Source organism: Trichogramma pretiosum, unplaced genomic scaffold, assembly GCF_000599845.2.
Source record: "Trichogramma pretiosum strain Unisexual culture from Peru unplaced genomic scaffold, Tpre_2.0 scaffold39, whole genome shotgun sequence".
NCBI lineage: Eukaryota > Metazoa > Arthropoda > Insecta > Hymenoptera > Trichogrammatidae > Trichogramma > Trichogramma pretiosum.
In genome coordinates this window covers 182,133-200,238 of record NW_019640828.1, presented here as the reverse complement: position 1 = coordinate 200,238, position 18,106 = coordinate 182,133, and the positions used below count along the sequence as shown (strand labels likewise).

General features: G+C 41.9%; 2 protein-coding genes across 12 annotated transcripts; one reads left to right on the top strand and one right to left on the bottom strand.

Moving 5' to 3' along the window:
• The first annotated feature begins 141 nt into the window (after positions 1–141).
• Positions 142–5,293, top strand: LOC106659626. 5 transcript variants are annotated; one of them, XM_014382257.1, is made up of 5 exons: positions 142–228; positions 1,556–1,655; positions 1,718–2,359; positions 2,440–3,563; positions 3,626–5,293. In XM_014382257.1, the coding sequence occupies exons 3-5, from the start codon at positions 1,722–1,724 to the stop codon at positions 4,987–4,989; spliced, it is 3,126 nt and encodes a 1,041-aa protein (XP_014237743.1). In that variant the 5' UTR covers positions 142–228; positions 1,556–1,655; positions 1,718–1,721; the 3' UTR covers positions 4,990–5,293. The 5 variants fall into 5 exon arrangements, with proteins under 5 accessions (XP_014237743.1, XP_014237747.1, XP_014237746.1 ...); XM_014382261.2 differs by lacking the exon at positions 142–228 and adding an exon at positions 505–585; XM_014382260.1 differs by lacking the exon at positions 142–228 and adding an exon at positions 579–647.
• Positions 5,294–11,337: 6,044 nt separating this feature from the next.
• On the bottom strand, positions 11,338–18,019 carry LOC106659527 (ras-related protein Rap-2a). 7 transcript variants are annotated; one of them, XM_014382109.2, is made up of 2 exons: positions 17,928–18,019; positions 11,338–12,533 (listed from the first exon to the last, which is right to left on the bottom strand). In XM_014382109.2, exon 2 carries the CDS (start codon positions 12,303–12,305, stop codon positions 11,760–11,762), a length of 546 nt encoding a protein of 181 aa, XP_014237595.1. In that variant the 5' UTR covers positions 12,306–12,533; positions 17,928–18,019; the 3' UTR covers positions 11,338–11,759. The 7 variants fall into 7 exon arrangements, with proteins under 7 accessions (XP_014237595.1, XP_014237598.1, XP_023319129.1 ...); XM_014382112.2 differs by lacking the exon at positions 17,928–18,019 and adding an exon at positions 17,063–17,324; XM_023463361.1 differs by lacking the exon at positions 17,928–18,019 and adding an exon at positions 17,067–17,324.
• Positions 18,020–18,106: the final 87 nt, after the last annotated feature.

Sequence of the window (18,106 nt, the reverse complement as noted above, 5' to 3'; positions counted from 1 at the left end):
CCGCGCGGTATACACGAGTATCAAGAGGGAAACTTGACGTGAATATCGACGACGCTGGCAGCTTATGTCGACTCGCAAAGAAGAGGCCTATCGACGAGCAGAGCGAGAGACACTTGATATATTGACTGCAGATGCAAGACTGATATCTCGCTCGCTGCTCGACACGGCGGCGACGACGACGGTGGACGACTTTTTTTAATATAATACGCAGCAGAAAAGCGCAATAAAGTACGTATTATCATGCATTACATACATACATATACGTATGAACTTATTTGATCATTCCCCTCCGCGATATATAATCGAGTCGCGATCGTGTGCACCGGAGAGTCGAGGCGTTATATCGTAATTATTGCTACTGCTGCCTGCGAATCGTACGAATTTGTGTATGTATATGTGTATATATGGCGCAAAGTGGGAGTATCATTTCGCTGCTCTCCGTATACCCACTGCCCTGCTGCTGCTGCTGCATCACCGTCGGTCTCGTCTCTCTTCTGCTGCTGCCTCTGATACATACCTATGCGATACGCCTCGTTTCGGGTATCTCTCGTTTCTGATTGTTCTCCCAACTACGTAATAGTAAACGTAAGCCCTCGAGAGCCTTCACGATGCAGTTATAGTACACAATATATAGAGTGGAGCTCCACGTGCGTTTTATACTTATATATACCTTAAAGCCATTGTTTATTTCCTCGAGCGCGCACGCGGCTTACACATTATAGATAGGAAGCAGTAGAATAAAAAAAAAAAAGTAGAAAATAACGCGTGAGTGACGGACGTTAATTGGCGCTCGCCTCTTCGTCGTTTATTTCTTTTTCTTTTCTATTTTTTTTTTGTACCTTCTTTTATTCGTACGTATCGAAACTTTATTTCTCTCTCGCTCGCTCGTCCGCCCCCGTCGGCGCACGACGACGCAGCACCTGACGCGAAATTCCATTACCTGCTGCCCCCGCGCATCGCACAGGAGATATTTGAGTTCTATACGAAAAGTTCGAGTACCTACGTAGGTAGAGGGTTCATCGACATTTTCATTGATGTAATCGCGGGATAGAGAGCGAATATACTCTTCTGCTTGAAGTTTGCAGTTCGCTCTTCGTAGTCGTCGTCGTCGTCGTCTCTCTATGTATACACATACAACACTGCAAATTCACAAGTGGTTGAGTTCATTTCCCTGTCTCTATCTTTCTCTCTTTCTCTCTCTCTCTTTCGTTCGTTCGCGCGCGCGAGAGACTCGAGTGCAGCACATGGCTCTCTTCGTGTTGCTATACCTACGCGATATAAAAATATAATGAAGATGACACTTTTTTTTTTTTTTCATTTCCCCTCTTTTTGCTCGCTGCCCCTGCGTAGCTACACATATATCCGCGGCAGCGGCGGAGGGCTAGCCGCCTCCAGCCTTGCTTTCGTGCCGGAGCAAAAAACTCGCACGCTTTTGTAAATGACTTTTCTATTGATTAAAAAATAAAGTACATAATAACGTGGCTATGTGTGTGTATGTGTGTTATGTACCATCGCAAGAGATACAATCAGTAAATATTTTATGCGTCTGTTTCAGGTGAAATCACTGTGGAATTCTGGATGATATAGGAATTGTGTTCATAATATTTTTTACTTAGCCTTCTCATTATCCTGACAATCTACTAGCAATTAGCAAGGTTGGTAAATTTGAAAGTCCCATTCATTGGATCATATTTTAATTGATGATTTTTATGTATAGCACCATGGTGGACCAAGAAATTAAGGACCCAGAAACGCTAGCTTCCATAGAGGAATTTTATACAGATCTGCAGCAGAGGACCGTGGTACTGGATTCTGAATCTAGTTTCAAATTCATTACCTCGCGCTCGACAGAGAAGACCTGCACAGACATACAGAACCTGTGCGCTCTGATGGAAAAACTCTGCCAGATATATTACATACCCACTAAAGGTGCTTTTCTCCGTAAGACTGAACTGAGCGTCAAAGCGTTCATCTACCTTATTTGTAACACAAACTTTGCCTCGCAATATTTGTTGGCTGATGATGTAAGAGTCGGCCATTTGGTTGACATTCAGCCGCCCTTCTCACCTTACCTGTTTATTGAAATTTTGTGGAGGATACGATTCGATGATCTTCTAGCAGAGTCAATATTACACTTCCCTTTGGATCTGTGCAATGAGATACTTGAGGTTTTACCAAGGTGCATTGATCTACTCACATTTCAGAGAGCTTCCAAGTTTTTATCTAATATAGTACCCAATATCTATAAAAAGCTCATTCTGTTGAGAAATAACGGTAGTCAGACTAAGGATATAGCTCAAAACTCAAAAAAACTAGCTGGAAATTTTCAAGAACTTCTTTCACAGTTCAATAATGTCAAGTAAGTAGAGCGCTATTGAACATTCAAACTAATTCATTAGATGTTGATCATGTCTTATTTCTTGTTCTCATAACTTTCAGATTTCTAAAATTAAAGGACGTACCGAAAAAGTCGGACAGGTATAGAAGATACGGCATACTCCTGAAAATTTTGATACAAACCGTCAGGATGTGCGTCACTAGCAGGTCGAAGAAAATCGAGATCCCCAAGGACATGGAGAATCTGTACAAATTGACGTTCGGTTGGCAGCTGTACGAGAAGCTCGACGACGGCTCGCTGCACGAGACCCTGTCGGAGATCAATCGGGAGCTGTTCAACGCCCTGCTGAAGCGCGTGAAGGAGATCGACTGCAATATCTACATGAACTGGACGGAGCACGACGACGAGGACAACTCGTCGATGACGTTGCAACGAGCCATCGGCCTAGAGTGTCACTTCTTCATCGAGAACACGAGAGACGAGTACGGGGACGTGGCGGAGTACGGCCACCTGCTGGAGTGCCTCCAGCAGATCGCGTCGAAACCTGACCCCGAGAACAACATCGAATCGATGGACCTAACGGACCTGTGTCATGGTGCTAAGGAGGGTAGACGAGACTGTATCGTAGCTTTATTTCGTAGATATAAGGACTGGGACGACTCGACGGTGGACGCGATAGACAGCAACATATCCAGCTTGAGCAAGGAGGACTGCGAGCAATTGCTCGAGCATCTGGCCAACGAGCTCGCCCAAGAGCCGCAAGAAGACAGCAATAGCGACAGCTGCGGCGGCGGCAGCAGCAGCACGGAAAAGCTGCAGACCTACTCGCTGTGCCTGGCCAAGGCGCTGGTCGCGCAGGACATCGGCGACTTATACGAGATCACGATCAAGTCGATCATGAGGTCGGAGGATCGCGAGGCCGCGGAAGCCGAGCAGCAGCAGCAGCGCGTGGTGGACGCGAGCGACTTCGAGCGCTTCATAACGCACAACTCAAGCTTCTCCAGTGCCAAGAATCTGCGCGCGGTTCTTTTCTATCTGTGCCTAAACACGAGGCCTACGCTGAAAATTTTATTGAAACTGTCAATTGGACACGCGGACTATCCGGGGGTCGCGGTCAGCCACGACGATCTGATGCTGCTGCTGCCGATACTCAAGATACGGACGCACAGCAAGAACGAGAGCCTGGTCGAGTCGCTGCACGCCAAGTGCTCGGAGAGGGAGGAAGGTAAGCTTACGAAAAGCGAAAACCAATTTTTCAAAACTTTCATTCGCCTTTTCGCTTCGCAGGTAGCAAACTTCTCAACGAGATGAGGTATCTCAACAAGAAGCGCCTGAATCAGTACAGAAAGTCGCCCAGCAGCGTCAGTCTGGTAATCAGAGTTCTGCGCGAGATCTGCGAGAACGAGCCGGCCTGGGATCCGAACTGCCTCGCCTGGCTGCTGCAGATGCTCTACGAGTTCTGCGAGCCCGCGGAGATCGTCGGCGAGATATTCATCCCACTGCTGCGCTGCACGCCCGACAAGTACAACACGGCCTTCTTCAAGTACTTCCTCGTCGAGCTGTACAAGCTCAAGGGCGGCTACACGCCGGACTGTCGCAACGCCTTGATACGCGAGCTCGAGATCAAGCTGGACTACCTGTACAGGTCGGATCACCTGTGGAGGTATTGCCGGGAGGAGCTGCTGCTGCTCGCCACGGCGGTGCTCGAGCATCTGTTCTGCGAGGTGGAGCCCGCCGACCACGAGCCGTACGAGCACCTCGACTCGAATTATCTGCACGTGCTCCAGCCGTATCCGACGACGTCGGCCGAGGACGAGCCGATTTACAGGCTGACGCTGCTCGAGGCGCTCGGCCGATTCGATCAGCTGCGTCGATCTCGCATGACGGAGGAGGAGGATTGCGAGCAGCAGCTACCGGACGGAGCCTCCGCGTCGTACTCGTTTACCGAGGACTTTTTGCGCTACGTCTTTCTCAAGTGCACGCGCGAACAGTTCATACAGTACGGCAACGAGCTGCTGGACTCGACCGGCGAGATCATCGACTGCGCCGACAACAGCAAGCAGGCGTACTGCGACGCGCTCGTCAGGCTGACGTTCGAGACCATGCTGTTCTGCCTGGAGTTCCCGCAGTGCACGGCACAGGACAGCCTGGTCTTTCTCGTCAACTGCCTCAAGGAGTTTCTTCCCAAAGTACAAATACCCAAGAAGGACGCCTTTCAGAAGGGCATCTGCCGCAGCCTCGACAAGCACGTGATAATACTCAAGGAAAGCGTGACGCATACCGTCGTGGCGCCCACCTACGACTATCTAATCATGGCGATGGACGAGCACCCGCTGCATCTGACGCACAAGCTGCGAGCCCTGGAGATGTTCAGCTCCAAGTGTCGCAGCTACACCGAGCAGCTGCGCACGTACGCGGGCCCACACACGCCCCTCGGCCTAAGGTTGTGGCTGGCCCACGACCTCGTGCAGGAGGTGCTGGACAAGCAAGGCAATAGCGAAATTTTCATGAGGAAGCTCGCCGATTACTTCAAGACAGAGCAACAGCAGCGCCAGCAGCAGCAAGTCGACGAGGAGCCACCAACGACGACGACGACGACGACGACGGAGACGGCGACGACGACGAGTAGTATTACCGAGGAGACCTCTTAAGACTGCGCGCGAGCAATCGCTGCTAACTCTGTACATTTGTAATATATATTTAATACGTGGGATATATGCATGTAGCTCGTAAGTGTGGATCTCTCTTTTCTAATTTTTTATATGAACGTGTATTTCGAAAGGAACAAGACGTTACGATATATATAAAAAAAAACAAAACAAACATTAATTCTATAATGATGCGCAAAATTCTCTTCTCGATGTTTTTTAAAATGAAAAAAAAATCAATACACAAACTAAGCAAGAAATGGTATGAAAAACAATACAACAATACTTTAATGGAGAACAAATTACTCGATGTTAATCTATTAATGAAAGTTGTTTATTACTTATTATCCATTTTTCACAATGGAATTGTACGACTCGTCTATATTATAGTTAAAACAAATATTTAATATATAAACTCACATGATGCACTCTAAAATTGAAATCTTTCTAAAACAAAATAAAACCAAAAAACCAACAAAATGTAATCAAAAAATCAAAATGAATCTATATATATATTAATGAAAAAAAAATTGTTATATTCCTTCCGAATAAAAAACAAAAAACAAATATAGTTAATCTTAGATGAAAGCAAAGGCAAAAAATGGAAAAAAAGAATCGAGTATAAGTATATAATTATATCTATATACATTCACATTATTATATAATTATACGACAAAACGCAACAACCAACAATTATAAGACTCTTCTGAAAGGGAATCAAATGCAAAAACGACCAAGTATTAATAATATAATAATAATAGTTTATTATTCACTGTAATACACTGTATAAAATTTCCAAATCAAGGCAGGGCACATAGCTCGAAAAATGATTAAAAACGCAGTTATTATGTATATTGCACAGGATATAAACTGTTTGTATCGTGTTCATATTATTATAATATATACATAAGATCAGTTGATAATCCAATTGTTTAACTGCGAATTTGTTGGTTTTTTTTTCTAATTTTACTTCTTTTGTTTTTGTCGTCACTCGCGGATTACAACAATGCGAAATTCGGTCACAACAAATAATTTTTCTCGCAATCTCTACTCGCTAAATCGTGTCTGTACATTTTTGATTTAAAAAATTGTTCTTTTTTCGTTTCCTCGGGAAAACTCTGTTTGTGCGATTTAATGCCAAATGAAAAGAAAAGGTACCATAAAATATGTTCCAAACTGTGAATAAAACAATCAAGACATCAATAAAGGCGCAACTATAAGAAAAAAAAGAACTAGACTCCACTCATTTTTCTCACAATCGTTGCGCGCGGCATGAAATTGTTTTTTTCTCTGTGCATTCTTTTAGTTCTTTCTTTTTTTTTACTTTGCAAATATACATCGGTATAAAAAAATGTGCACCAAAAAAAATATCGTATCAACAAGTTATACATAAATTCCTAATAATTAATGTTTCACTCTCTCTATCTCGCACGCACTATCGTAGAAAATGCCACTTGCACATACAAATTCTCGCCGCCCTGAATATAATCAGAGGCGTACCTAAGCACGTCATATATTTATATAATATAATTTTCTTCTCATTTCTCGTTTCTTTCTTTAATTCTGGGATTTTTAATCCTACACTTTAATTATAACGTCTCGCCCACTTGGGTTATATTTTTTACTCTTTTTCTTCTTTTTTTTATTTCAACTTTGTTCAATGGCTTCATTCATCCTAATTATAACGATGACGATACGTTCTAAAACTCCGGGCTTTTTTCTTTCGCGCTCGCGAAAAAGTATAGGAATAAAAAAAAAACGAAAAATTGTTACATTTACACCGAATCGAAGTAACGAGGGGGACGGTGGTGTGTGCACTGCACGGTGTGTGTACGCGTATCGACGGCCGATCCGTTGATTGGGGGGCAAAAAACAAAACGAATTTTTTTCCTTTTTTTTTCTCCGTTTGATCGTTATAAAATATTACGCTTGCGCGCAAAATAGAGGAACAATGAGAAAAAATTTGATTTCGACGATATATTGACATTTTAATCACTGCGTCGTATATAAAACGCGCGTGTACACGGGGGGCCCGTATGTGGGAGGAGAGAGAAAAAAAAACAGCGTTGAATAAATTTAATCCTTGCCGCACGTCTAAACGAAGATTAATGCGTCGCGGCTTCTATATACGTGTTGGTGCGCGTGTGTGTATACATGTATGTATACATTAAATTCGATTCGTATCGTCCTATATACCTCCTCCGCCTGTGTGTATGGTAAAAACGTATCCTCTTCACTCTGTTTTTTTTTTTTGCGCTATTTCTCTCTATTTACACACTCGCGCGAGCACACGTACACACACACACACTACGCGCGCGCGTTATATACGATCGATAATACAATCATATGCATACAATATTATACACATAACTTCGCACTCGATGCACGCAGAATTTTACATCTTTTTACCTCTTTTACGTTACGTTATTTTATTTTATTTTATTTTTTTTTATAATATAAATGTACTTTCTGCGTTTGCCGCTTCTTTCCTCTTTTTATTATTATTTTCTTCTTCTTCTTTTTTTTGCTATATCCCGTGGGCTATACAACGATAAAAAAAAATAAGCAAATAAATAAACGATGCGCACACGCTACCGTAACGATGTATTTATCGTTATGTACAAATTACATCGATGCGTTCAAACAATAATAATTAATATAATATAAAAGTAAAAAGGAAGGTGTGAGATCGATGATGCAACCCAAATTGTATGAAAATTTATTGACACTTTTTTCACCGTATATTAATATAACATCAATGTACAGGTTTTCTTTTTTATTTCAAACGATTGACAAACTCTTCTTCGAGCACTGCTGCTGAATATTCATATACAACTGTACACAATGCGTGTATTATTATGCGTCTCTTCTCTCTCTCTCTCTTATATTTTCTCGACTCGCTTTATACATTTAATATATACTGCTGATGTTGCGCCCCGTTTATCGATGCTGGCTGATTTTTAATTTTTTTCCCCTCGATTTTTCATTGCGCATCGCTGTTATTTATTCATTTATTTATTCTTTTTCTATATGACTAGATTACCCGTTGAAGAGAACTGGCTGTTTTTTATGCGACTCGAGATTTGCCTCCCTCTCTCCCCGCCCCGTTATAGCAGCGCGACCGATGAAAATTGTATGGAATGTACATAATAATAACGATAATAATAGCGACGCGAGAAAAATTCGATCGGATGAAAATTTTCTTCTTTTTTTTCTCCCCCTCCGACCTTTTGTACATCAAAAAGATATTTCTATTATTACGTCGCGCGTTTTATAGTCGTCTCCGCGTCGAGATAGGGCATTTCCTCGTGTGTGTGTGTGTGTGTGTGTGGAGATTACGCGAGAAGAGAGAGAAGATGAGCGAGCGTGTCAATAAACCGCGAGAGAAGAGAGAGAGAGAGACGACGACGACGTGTTACTTTGACCTTTTTTTTTCTTTTTTACTCCCGTACGATATTCAATGCACATTTTTTGGGTTTCTCCGTTACACAAGTGCATCTTACGTGTCTCGATTGATTTCATTCATTTTTTTTCTTCAACATTCATAGTTTTTATCGTGCGCATAAATCGTGTACAGTAACGCGATAATGATAACCCGCCGACTCTTGGCTTGTATTATTATTATATTTATACGCAGCGTATTTACAAGTCAAAAAAAAAATCAAGAACAAAGAAAGAAAAGATGACCATACGTACCCCGCACTCGTTATCTCTAACTTCGTTTAACTAAGCGTGATATTTTTTTACCACTTCTCTCTCTCTCTCTCTCGCTCGTTTTCTGTGTTCGCGTTTTAAACATTCATCTCTGGGATTTTATTTTATTTCATTTATTTCTTTTTTATAAGTGTAAAAAATATAAATTTTGTCGCACGCCTTTTGCGTCTGGTGCGTAGTTAATTTCTCGTTTTGTTTTTACATCATTATTATTAGCATTATCGTTATTATTTTTGTTACACATTTACACAGCGGATAACAATATACAAGTGTGTGCACTTTGAAAAAGGCCGATATATAAAATAACAATAATAATAATAATAATAAAAATGTGTGTGAAAGAAAATAAAAACACCGACAATTATCCTCGGGGATGGGTTCGTTTGTGTAACGAGAAAAGACGAAATAAAACAAAACGAAAAAAAAACGAAAGAAGAATATACGTGTACGCGCGTGCAAAGTTACACACGTCGTGTATGTAAGCTCGTTTATGCCAATTATCGACTATTATTAAAAAGTAACGCGAGACCCGACGTAATAATTCATTAAAATTGCACGACTCTGTGTGTCCATTATTTTCTTTTCTCTCTCTTTTTTTTTTTTTTTATACAACGATTCAATAGCGCGGGGTGCGCTTATTAATTAATTAATTAATTACTTTTCTTTTTTAGTCAACACTCGAAGAAACTTTCAGGATCCAGCATGAAAAATCCACAGTATATCTTTCTTCATTCGAACGTATACACATATATTATAACATTCACACTCAAACACACGCGTCTCTCCTCGTCACTATTTTATTATATATATTGTAATCGTGGCCTCGCTCTTTTCTCGAGGATGATATGCGCCGGAATATAAATTGCTCTCTATGCGTCGTCCCTATATCACTGCACACAGTCTCTCTCTTGTGCAGAGCTCTTTCGATCTTTTTTCTTTCTTTACAACTACGTATACAATAACAATATGTATAAATATTTTGCACGACCTATGTGTGTGTGTCATTTAGAAAAATATTCTCGCGTCTCGCAACACATCCTTACGGGTGAAAAAAAAAAATCTAAAAACTTTCTGTGTGTGTCGCGCGTTAATAATCGATATCCTAAGCGCGCGTGTTTGGAACGTACACATATGCATTATTCATCTTCTCTTGCGTGTCTCGTCGCGGCCGTATATGTGGCAGAGTTTTGTTTACTCGAGGCATCGTTGAAAATATAATACATATAAATTAAAATCGCGACTTGCAAAAGAGAGAGAGAGAGAGAAAACAAGAATGTACCGACTCATGAGAAAAGTGGAAGATTTTTCGCGCCGTTATCTCGTGCACGCCTTTCGCAGACGACGACGACGACGACGAACAACGGACTTTTTTTTTATAATATCCCCCTCTTGGTTCAACGACACTTCCTCCCAAATTGTTCTCTCCCTCTCGTATACAATACGTATACTGTGTACGACGCGCGAAAAGCTCGTGTACGGCAGCGCGTCTATGAAACATCGTTTTTCGCAATAAATATTTCACCGCGACGGGTTTTTTTTTCTTCCTCTTCTTTTTACACCCCTCCTGACTTTCGTTTCGGATGATATCGCACACAGAGAGAGGCTCGGCCTCGACGCGGACTCTCCTGGTTGGAATTGACATTTCTCTCTCTTTCTTTTATTTTTTAGTTTTGGAAAAACATAGACAAGCAAAACAGCATCGTAGAACCAAAAGTTTATGTAATAGTTTGTTTTTATTAATAAATAAATGTATAAATAATAATAGTTTTTTTTTATGATAATTACAATTATAATAGTGTTCCTAACAGCTGTAAAATGATATTGAGATTTCGACTGACATAATGAAACAATACGTTTTAAAAAAAAATGTTGATCCATTGAAATCCGTCTTTTTTTTAATAAAAAAAAAAAACGAGAAGTATCGATCGCCGTCGTCATAAATAAAGGATAAATCGCTCGATATTTTATACATTTTTTTCTGCTTTCATTTTTACATTTAATTGATTTTTTTTTTAAATGCGCCATTTATTTTTACTTTTTTTTTTCGCTTACAGCTTTGGTTCGAGCACGACAGATAGATTATTGAACATTGTAACTTTACAAAGAAATCAGCACAAAGAAAAAAAATAAAAGATAGAAAAGGGAAAAAATTGCTCGAAAAAATTAACAACCATGCGTAACAAAGCTTCCTTTTTTTTTTAATCCAAGTTCTTTTTTTTTCATTGGGCTTAATAAATTAATTAAAAAAGAAAACGCCGAATAGTAATTATTTAATAATTATAGTAAAATAATTAACGAGTGCGCGTCCAAATTGTGCTCTCAAAACTTATGTATGCAACAACCTTAACAACTTAAATGCCATCGTATGTATAATATATATAATCTATTTATATATATAGGTATAGTAGAATCGGCGCAAATTGGTCCTAAACTCACACGTTCCCTTGCACGCACACAAATACACACACACTTGCTGCGTCTTTTATGTATAATAACTTGTATAGAAATCTCACACGCGTTTCTCTCCTTTTTTTTCATTTATTATTTATATATATAAAAAAAAACACCTATTTTTTTGCCTTAAATTTAATTATGTATAAAGTTTGTTTTGCTCGGTATTTTACAAAAAAGGATTTCCTTTCCAACTGTATAATATATATAATTACACCTGCGTTTTGTTGCTGTTTGTTTGTTTGTTTTTTTTTTTGTTGCTTTCTGTTTCGATTTACAAATACTATTAAAAGAGGCGCGCCGGCGCGGTGAGAGCACTGTTTAATGTTTTTGTTCCTTTTTTTTTCTGTATTTCTGTAACACACATTCGCACTAGTTTTTCTTCTTCTTCTTCGTTTTGTTGAAAAAGCCACGCACAACAAACACACGCACGCACGCACACACACGTTCGATTCGATTCGATTCATCATCATCATCATCACGATCCCACGGCGTGGTGTCTCAGTGTGTATACGGCCTCCGCGTCCGTATCATCTTCATTCTCTCGAGGACGATCTTCTTCACGACATGGGATAGTCACGCTCCACCGGCGGCGGCTTCCTTAAGTATTAGAGTACGCTGCAGCAACAGTAGCTCTTCTTCTCCTTCTCGGGGCTGAAGTTCATCTCGCGCACGATCTCGGCGAACACCTCGTTGACGTTCGTGCGGTTCTTCGCCGAGGCCTCGACGAACGGGCAGCCCCAGAGCTGGGCGAGGGCGTTGCCCTCGGTCGTGTCCACCTCGCGCTGGTGCTCGAGATCGAGCTTGTTCGCCACGAGCAGCACCGGCACGCGCTCCGTGCCCTTGACGCGCGTGATCAGCTCCTTCATGGCCTTGATGTCCTGGAAGGTCTGGTGATTCGTCAGGCTGTAGACCACGACGAAGCCCTGGCCGTTCTTTATGTACAGGTCTCGCATGCTGGCGAACTGCTCCGTGCCCGCCGTGTCGAGTATCTCCAGGACGCACGGCGAGTTGTCCACCTCGATCTCCTTGCGATAGAAGTCCTCGATCGTGGGATCGTACTTTTCCATGAAGCAGCCCGAGACGAACTGGACCGTCAGGGCTGACTTGCCCACGCCGCCAGAGCCCAAGACGACGACCTTGAACTCCCTCATGATTGGATTCTTCTGTGGTTGTGCTGATCTGGTCGGTGGTTCAGAGCAAGATGAGAGCTGCTGTGCGGCGGGTCGAGGGGAGATCCTCCACTCGACTTGATTGACCTAGGGCTACGATCTTGAGCCTAGGCTGTGAAGTGGTAACAGTAGTGAGTAAGGCATCTAGCTTGATACCTCCTTTGAACTAGCGCTCATATGTATACCCCTCGAGACAGACTGAAGCAGAACCTGGAAAATAAAATAGTTTCATGTAATGCTTGTAAAATTTTGCTTTAATTATTACTTAATAGTTATGGTCTCAAAATTAGCTCAGGATAAAGTGAACGAGTTAACGTTTTAAATTCATAAGCATCATACTGAAGACTCTGCTCTAAATTATATGAATGTACTCAAGTGATGTAATGAATTCATATCAATAAAGTAAATTACAAACAAGTACAAACACACACACACACACACACTCTGGTACACACAATTATAAAACATAGTATTTTTCACAATAGCTAGGCAGTTAAAAGAGTTCTTGAATGCTCATTGGCTGTTTTAATATTTTATTACTCATTGTGTTAACAGCTTTTTATCTTTGCAATTCAATAGATGTAAAAACTTAGTCATAACTCTTCAAACCGACAGTGTTCTTTTTTAGCATTGATGAAAGTTTGAAATAATTTAATAGATTTCATTAAAATTTAACTACCACTTGAAAGTGCAGGAAGAAACCTTGAATGTTTCACATTTGATTATTGGCAAAAGTTTAAAAATTGAGCATTGAAAAGTAATAAACTCAATTATTACTTGTTGCTAGTACAAATAATTGAAAGTGAATAAGACTCATTTATACTTTCAAACAGAATTGAATTAAGAAAACAATTTGTAAAATGTACAAGTTAGTCAGCTGATGAAAATGTGTCATTGACTGCCTCACTGATAAACTGTTATCATTTCAACTCGAAGCGAACACAAGATTGAAGAATGAGCCAGAAAAAAATTTTATTTTTGTCATAATACTATTAATTTTACCCATGAGCGATCAAGTATACGCAGATAGATACAATTATTTGCATGCAATCGCTCCAACTTCCTCTAAGCTACAATTTCCTTTCAACAATGCAAATAACTCTGTTTTAGTATGTAAAATATACTTTGTTTCACTGTTCAGCTGTCACACAGAGATTTTCATTTTCAAAGACACATTCACATTCCTTATATCAATTGAAGCAACAGCAAGAAAAAAAGGCAGTTCCTAGCTCAACATTGTGGATAGAGTTGTTGAATTAAAGTTGCAAATGCAAATAACAACAATAAAAATGAAAGACAAGCTGCGGTTTTCGATTTTGAAAATAACCATTGACTCATAGAGGCAAAAATGCGAACGCGAAGCTCTTCAACTAGAGCCAGCTGAAATACTTCCAAAACTTGGGCACAAATTGACTTGAGTCTCTTGCATTTAAAACACTGTCAGCCAGAGCTCTTTACCATCGACTATACATACACACATTGCACAGGCTGGCGAACACACTCACGCACACTACATAAACTCCGTTTTAACTATGCGAAGTTGGGGCTAAACGAGTTTTCGGACTTATATAGCCGGCTGCTGCTGCTGCCTGTGTCTCATCGAAAAAACTTTTCAATCGATCGGCAAATTGTGTCAACTTGGGTACTCACAGTTCGAGCGGAAAATAATATCCTAGACACATACACAGAAGCATCGGCGCAGCTAGTAGCGACAGCGTGTGCCGATCGACACAGAGAAGACGGAGAGAGAGAAAAAAAGGACGAAAATAGAAGAAAAAAAAAAAAAAGGAAAGGAAGGCATGTATAATGTATGTGTTATAGCGAAGCAGCAGCGCGCACGACGTTCGACGAAAAGTACGAAGAGAGAGAGAACGAAGTCTCTCGTTCAAAGACGGCCAGAAAGAGAGAGAGAGAGAGAGAATGAAGAACATGTATATAGACGTATTATAAGTATAAGCTATATATACTGGCAGGCAGCAGAGGCACAAGACATCATCGCGTACCTATATATACGCGGCGTGTGCGTGCACATGCATGCCATGCTCGCACACATGTATGTAGGTGTGCGAGAGTAGCAGCGATAGATATATCTATACCTATATACACACATGTGTGAGAGGAATGCGTAAATCACACACTCTCTCGGCTCGGTTTTGCGCGAGATATAGTAAGAGAGAGAGAGAGAGAGAGAGACGGAGAGGAGATGATGATGATCACGAGCTAAGGGGGTCCCGCAGCACCGACTCTTATATATACTCACACACATGGGTGTTGTATGACTCTTCGATACATCCGTTAGAATGTGTGTATATAGATATATATATATAAATTACAAACGCACACATATAATGTACCGAGTAGCAGGGACAGAGATACCGACTGCGGCGGTATAATACTGGGCATGAGTCGAGCGAGGCACACACACTACACGGACACATTACTACTATAATATCTAGCTAGCAGAAGCAGAAGCAAAAGTGGAGTCAAAGGCGCAGCGATATTATACGGCTAGTATATATGCGTGTATATATATATCAAGGATGACTATATATATATATGTGTGACGAGTATATGCCGATATGATGAGTGTGCGTCTCTATACTCTACTCTCTTTCTCTCGATATATATACGTTCCAGAGGGAGAGAGACAGAGAAAAAGATCGGTATTAGGGATTACCGTCGTGGTGCTCGGCGACCATCGTGTTTTGACATTTGTCTCGATCAGAGACGAGAGAGACGTATCGTAACCGCCTTTTAATATCGTAACGATAATGTAATGTATGAAATATAAAAAATAGCGTATATAGCTATACGAGCCCGCCAAGTAAAGTAGCAAGTGTCTCGCGCACACGCGAGAAGCGCCCCAAGGACACCACGCGAGTGCACTATATTATATACTCGAGTATATAGTCGCGCGCGCGCGACAAATGAAAAGAAATAAGAAAAAAAAAATAATAATAGCAAAGGTTGCGTTGTGTGTGTGTATGTGTGCAGACGGCAGCGCGGTGCATTTTAACCGATGTGCCGTTTGTGTATATATAGCGGCACGTACTGCCACAACTGCCGGGACGCTGTCACACACACACATAATCATTGCGGGGGGTACAAGTATACGTGCATACACGTACGGATGTGTGTGTGTGTGTATTGTAGGAGACGTTCTGTAACTCTCGCAGAAAGAAAGAGAGAGAGAGAGACAGTCTCGCTCGCGTCGCGTACTCCTAAAACAATATACATAAGCAAATCGTCATCTGTCTCGGTAACTCCAAACATCATGCGCTCGCCGTGAGTCGTGCATATACGTATAATATTACCAGCAACGGAGCGAAATTAACGACAAGGATGCATTATGAAGCACGCTGCATGTGCGAGAGGACTTGAATGACACAAAACTGCAGAGTTATATCCTTGCAGTGCATGTATCATTCGCGGACTCCTCTTTCTCTCTCTCTCTCTCTTTCTTCGGCAATTGACGAGGAGAGTAAGAGAGATGCATTTACTCTCTTTCATCTGTGTCGGTCTTTTATGCATTACTCTACACACATACATGTAACGCGATATACTCGTTGGTGTGTATTCGCGCGACGTTTACGTATATACAGAATATCGATGAATTTACTGAAGCATAAAGACAAAAAAGAATAAACAACGGGCCGCAGCTAGATTGTCATCGCTCGACGTTGACGACGACGACGACGACGATGACAACGACGTAGACGTCGACGACGGCCGTACGCGTGACGCCATCTTAACGTCTCTCTTTCTCTCTTTCTGTCGCGCACAGACATGTACACACGGACACAGACATACACAAACAAGACTGGAGCGTATAATATAGGCAGGCAGCAGCAGCAGCAGCACACTGCACACACAGAGGCACCAATAAACTATTCAACAGCAGCAGCAGCAGCGACGTTTATGTATATAGAGGTGTATCGAACACACACACATACACACACTATGTATACGTCGGGAGTTGCACTTGCACACTTGTATACGCTGCTATATGCGCGTTATCACAGACACACTCTCGGGGTTTGGAGCAGTAAAAAAAAAATAAGAACCAATGCTCCAAACACTATATGAGATCCTCACCGAGCTTTATCTCTTGTTCAACAACAACCGTTGAGAGAGAAGAATAATCCTCCTCCCGCGTTGACGACGACGGGCTCCGTTCCTATCCTGACACTTGTAAACAATCGACGACAGACTCTCGGCATCTATGTCGCACTACTACTCGCTGACTGCACAGTATCAACATATAGGAATCGAGAGATGGACACGAATTAAAAATGCACATCGACTCGCGCACGCACACACAGGCCAGCACTTGTGTATTACTCACTCACAAGTCACGACCACGGTCGACGACTACGACGACGACGACGAGATCGCAAAAATGGCAAATTTGCTTCGCACCGAGAGTGTGCTGATCTCTCTCTCTCTCTCTCTCTCTGTGCTGTGTGCGCGCAGTAACGTCGTCGTTGAGGTTAGGTATGCACGCGCACCAACACACACTTATTTCGCACACTGTACAACTACACCACTACAGCACGCATTCAGCATCAGCAGCAGCTTCTCTGCGTATTATATAGAAAAACGCACTATTTTCATATATATTCTATTATATATATGGCCACGCATCGGCAGCAGCTCCTCTCCTACACACAATGCGCGTTACAATGCTACGAGATACGGACACATCCGATGTAGTAGGTGTGCGTATAATACGTAAATACCAACGCGCATACTGCTCCTCTCTCGGTCTGCCTGCGATCGTTCGGTGCACAAAAGGTGTCGAACCTATACGTGTGTATAGGTAAGCGCGCTGTTCTCGCGTGACTTGTGTGTATGTCTTTATACATATAATAGTAGTAAACTCGTGTGCATATGTGTGTAATTGTTGCAAGTGTGTGTATTACGGATATTTGTTATATATATGTGTGTGTAATAGCGAACCGCCTCGTACGAGAGGCGCTGTGAGACTGAAAATCGCGTATACTCTCTGTGTTAAGCTGCTGCTGCTGCTGCTGCTACTGCCGCTGTGACTATATATATGTTTGTCTGTGTGTGAGCGCGAGAGTGAGGCTCTCGTACACAGACAGGCCTACGTTATATATATGTGTATGATAATGCCAATGAAAGAGAAACAGAGACGGCGACTTTTGCACGCGCTTTATAGGCAGAGGCAGAGAGAGAAAGAGATACGCGCCGAGACATGTGCATGTGCTGTGCGGAGTGCATATACGAGCGCGAGTCACTCTGCCTGCTGCTGCTGCTGCTGCTGCTGCTGTTGAACAGAGAAAGGAGTGCGTATCGCGTTGTTTTATCCACATTAATGCTGTGTGTGTGTGTGTGTGTGTATATGTACGGTACGTATGTATCATGTGCAGTGCATTTATGTATATAGCGGGAGCTGCTGCTGCTGCACAGATGTACATACTTTATTTTTTTTTGCCTATACCTATACCGAATCGGCGAGACATTTTTTCAAAGCGCGAGAGGGAGTACGCGAGCACGTGCGCACAACAGTGCAGTATACATACGTCTTGTATATTTTTTTTTATTTAATTAGATGTGTATCGTTTCTCGCGCGCTACTTACCTATAACCGCCTCCGCCGTTTTCGTGTCCACAAGGTGTTCTTTTTATTTAAAAGTATACGAGCTTTATATCGACTATACGCGCCGCTGATATATACTCGCACGCGTGCGAGCTACTGACTGCGTGTTGTATAGCCTCCGATCGTCATCTCATTGCTATATTACCGATGACTCGAGAGTC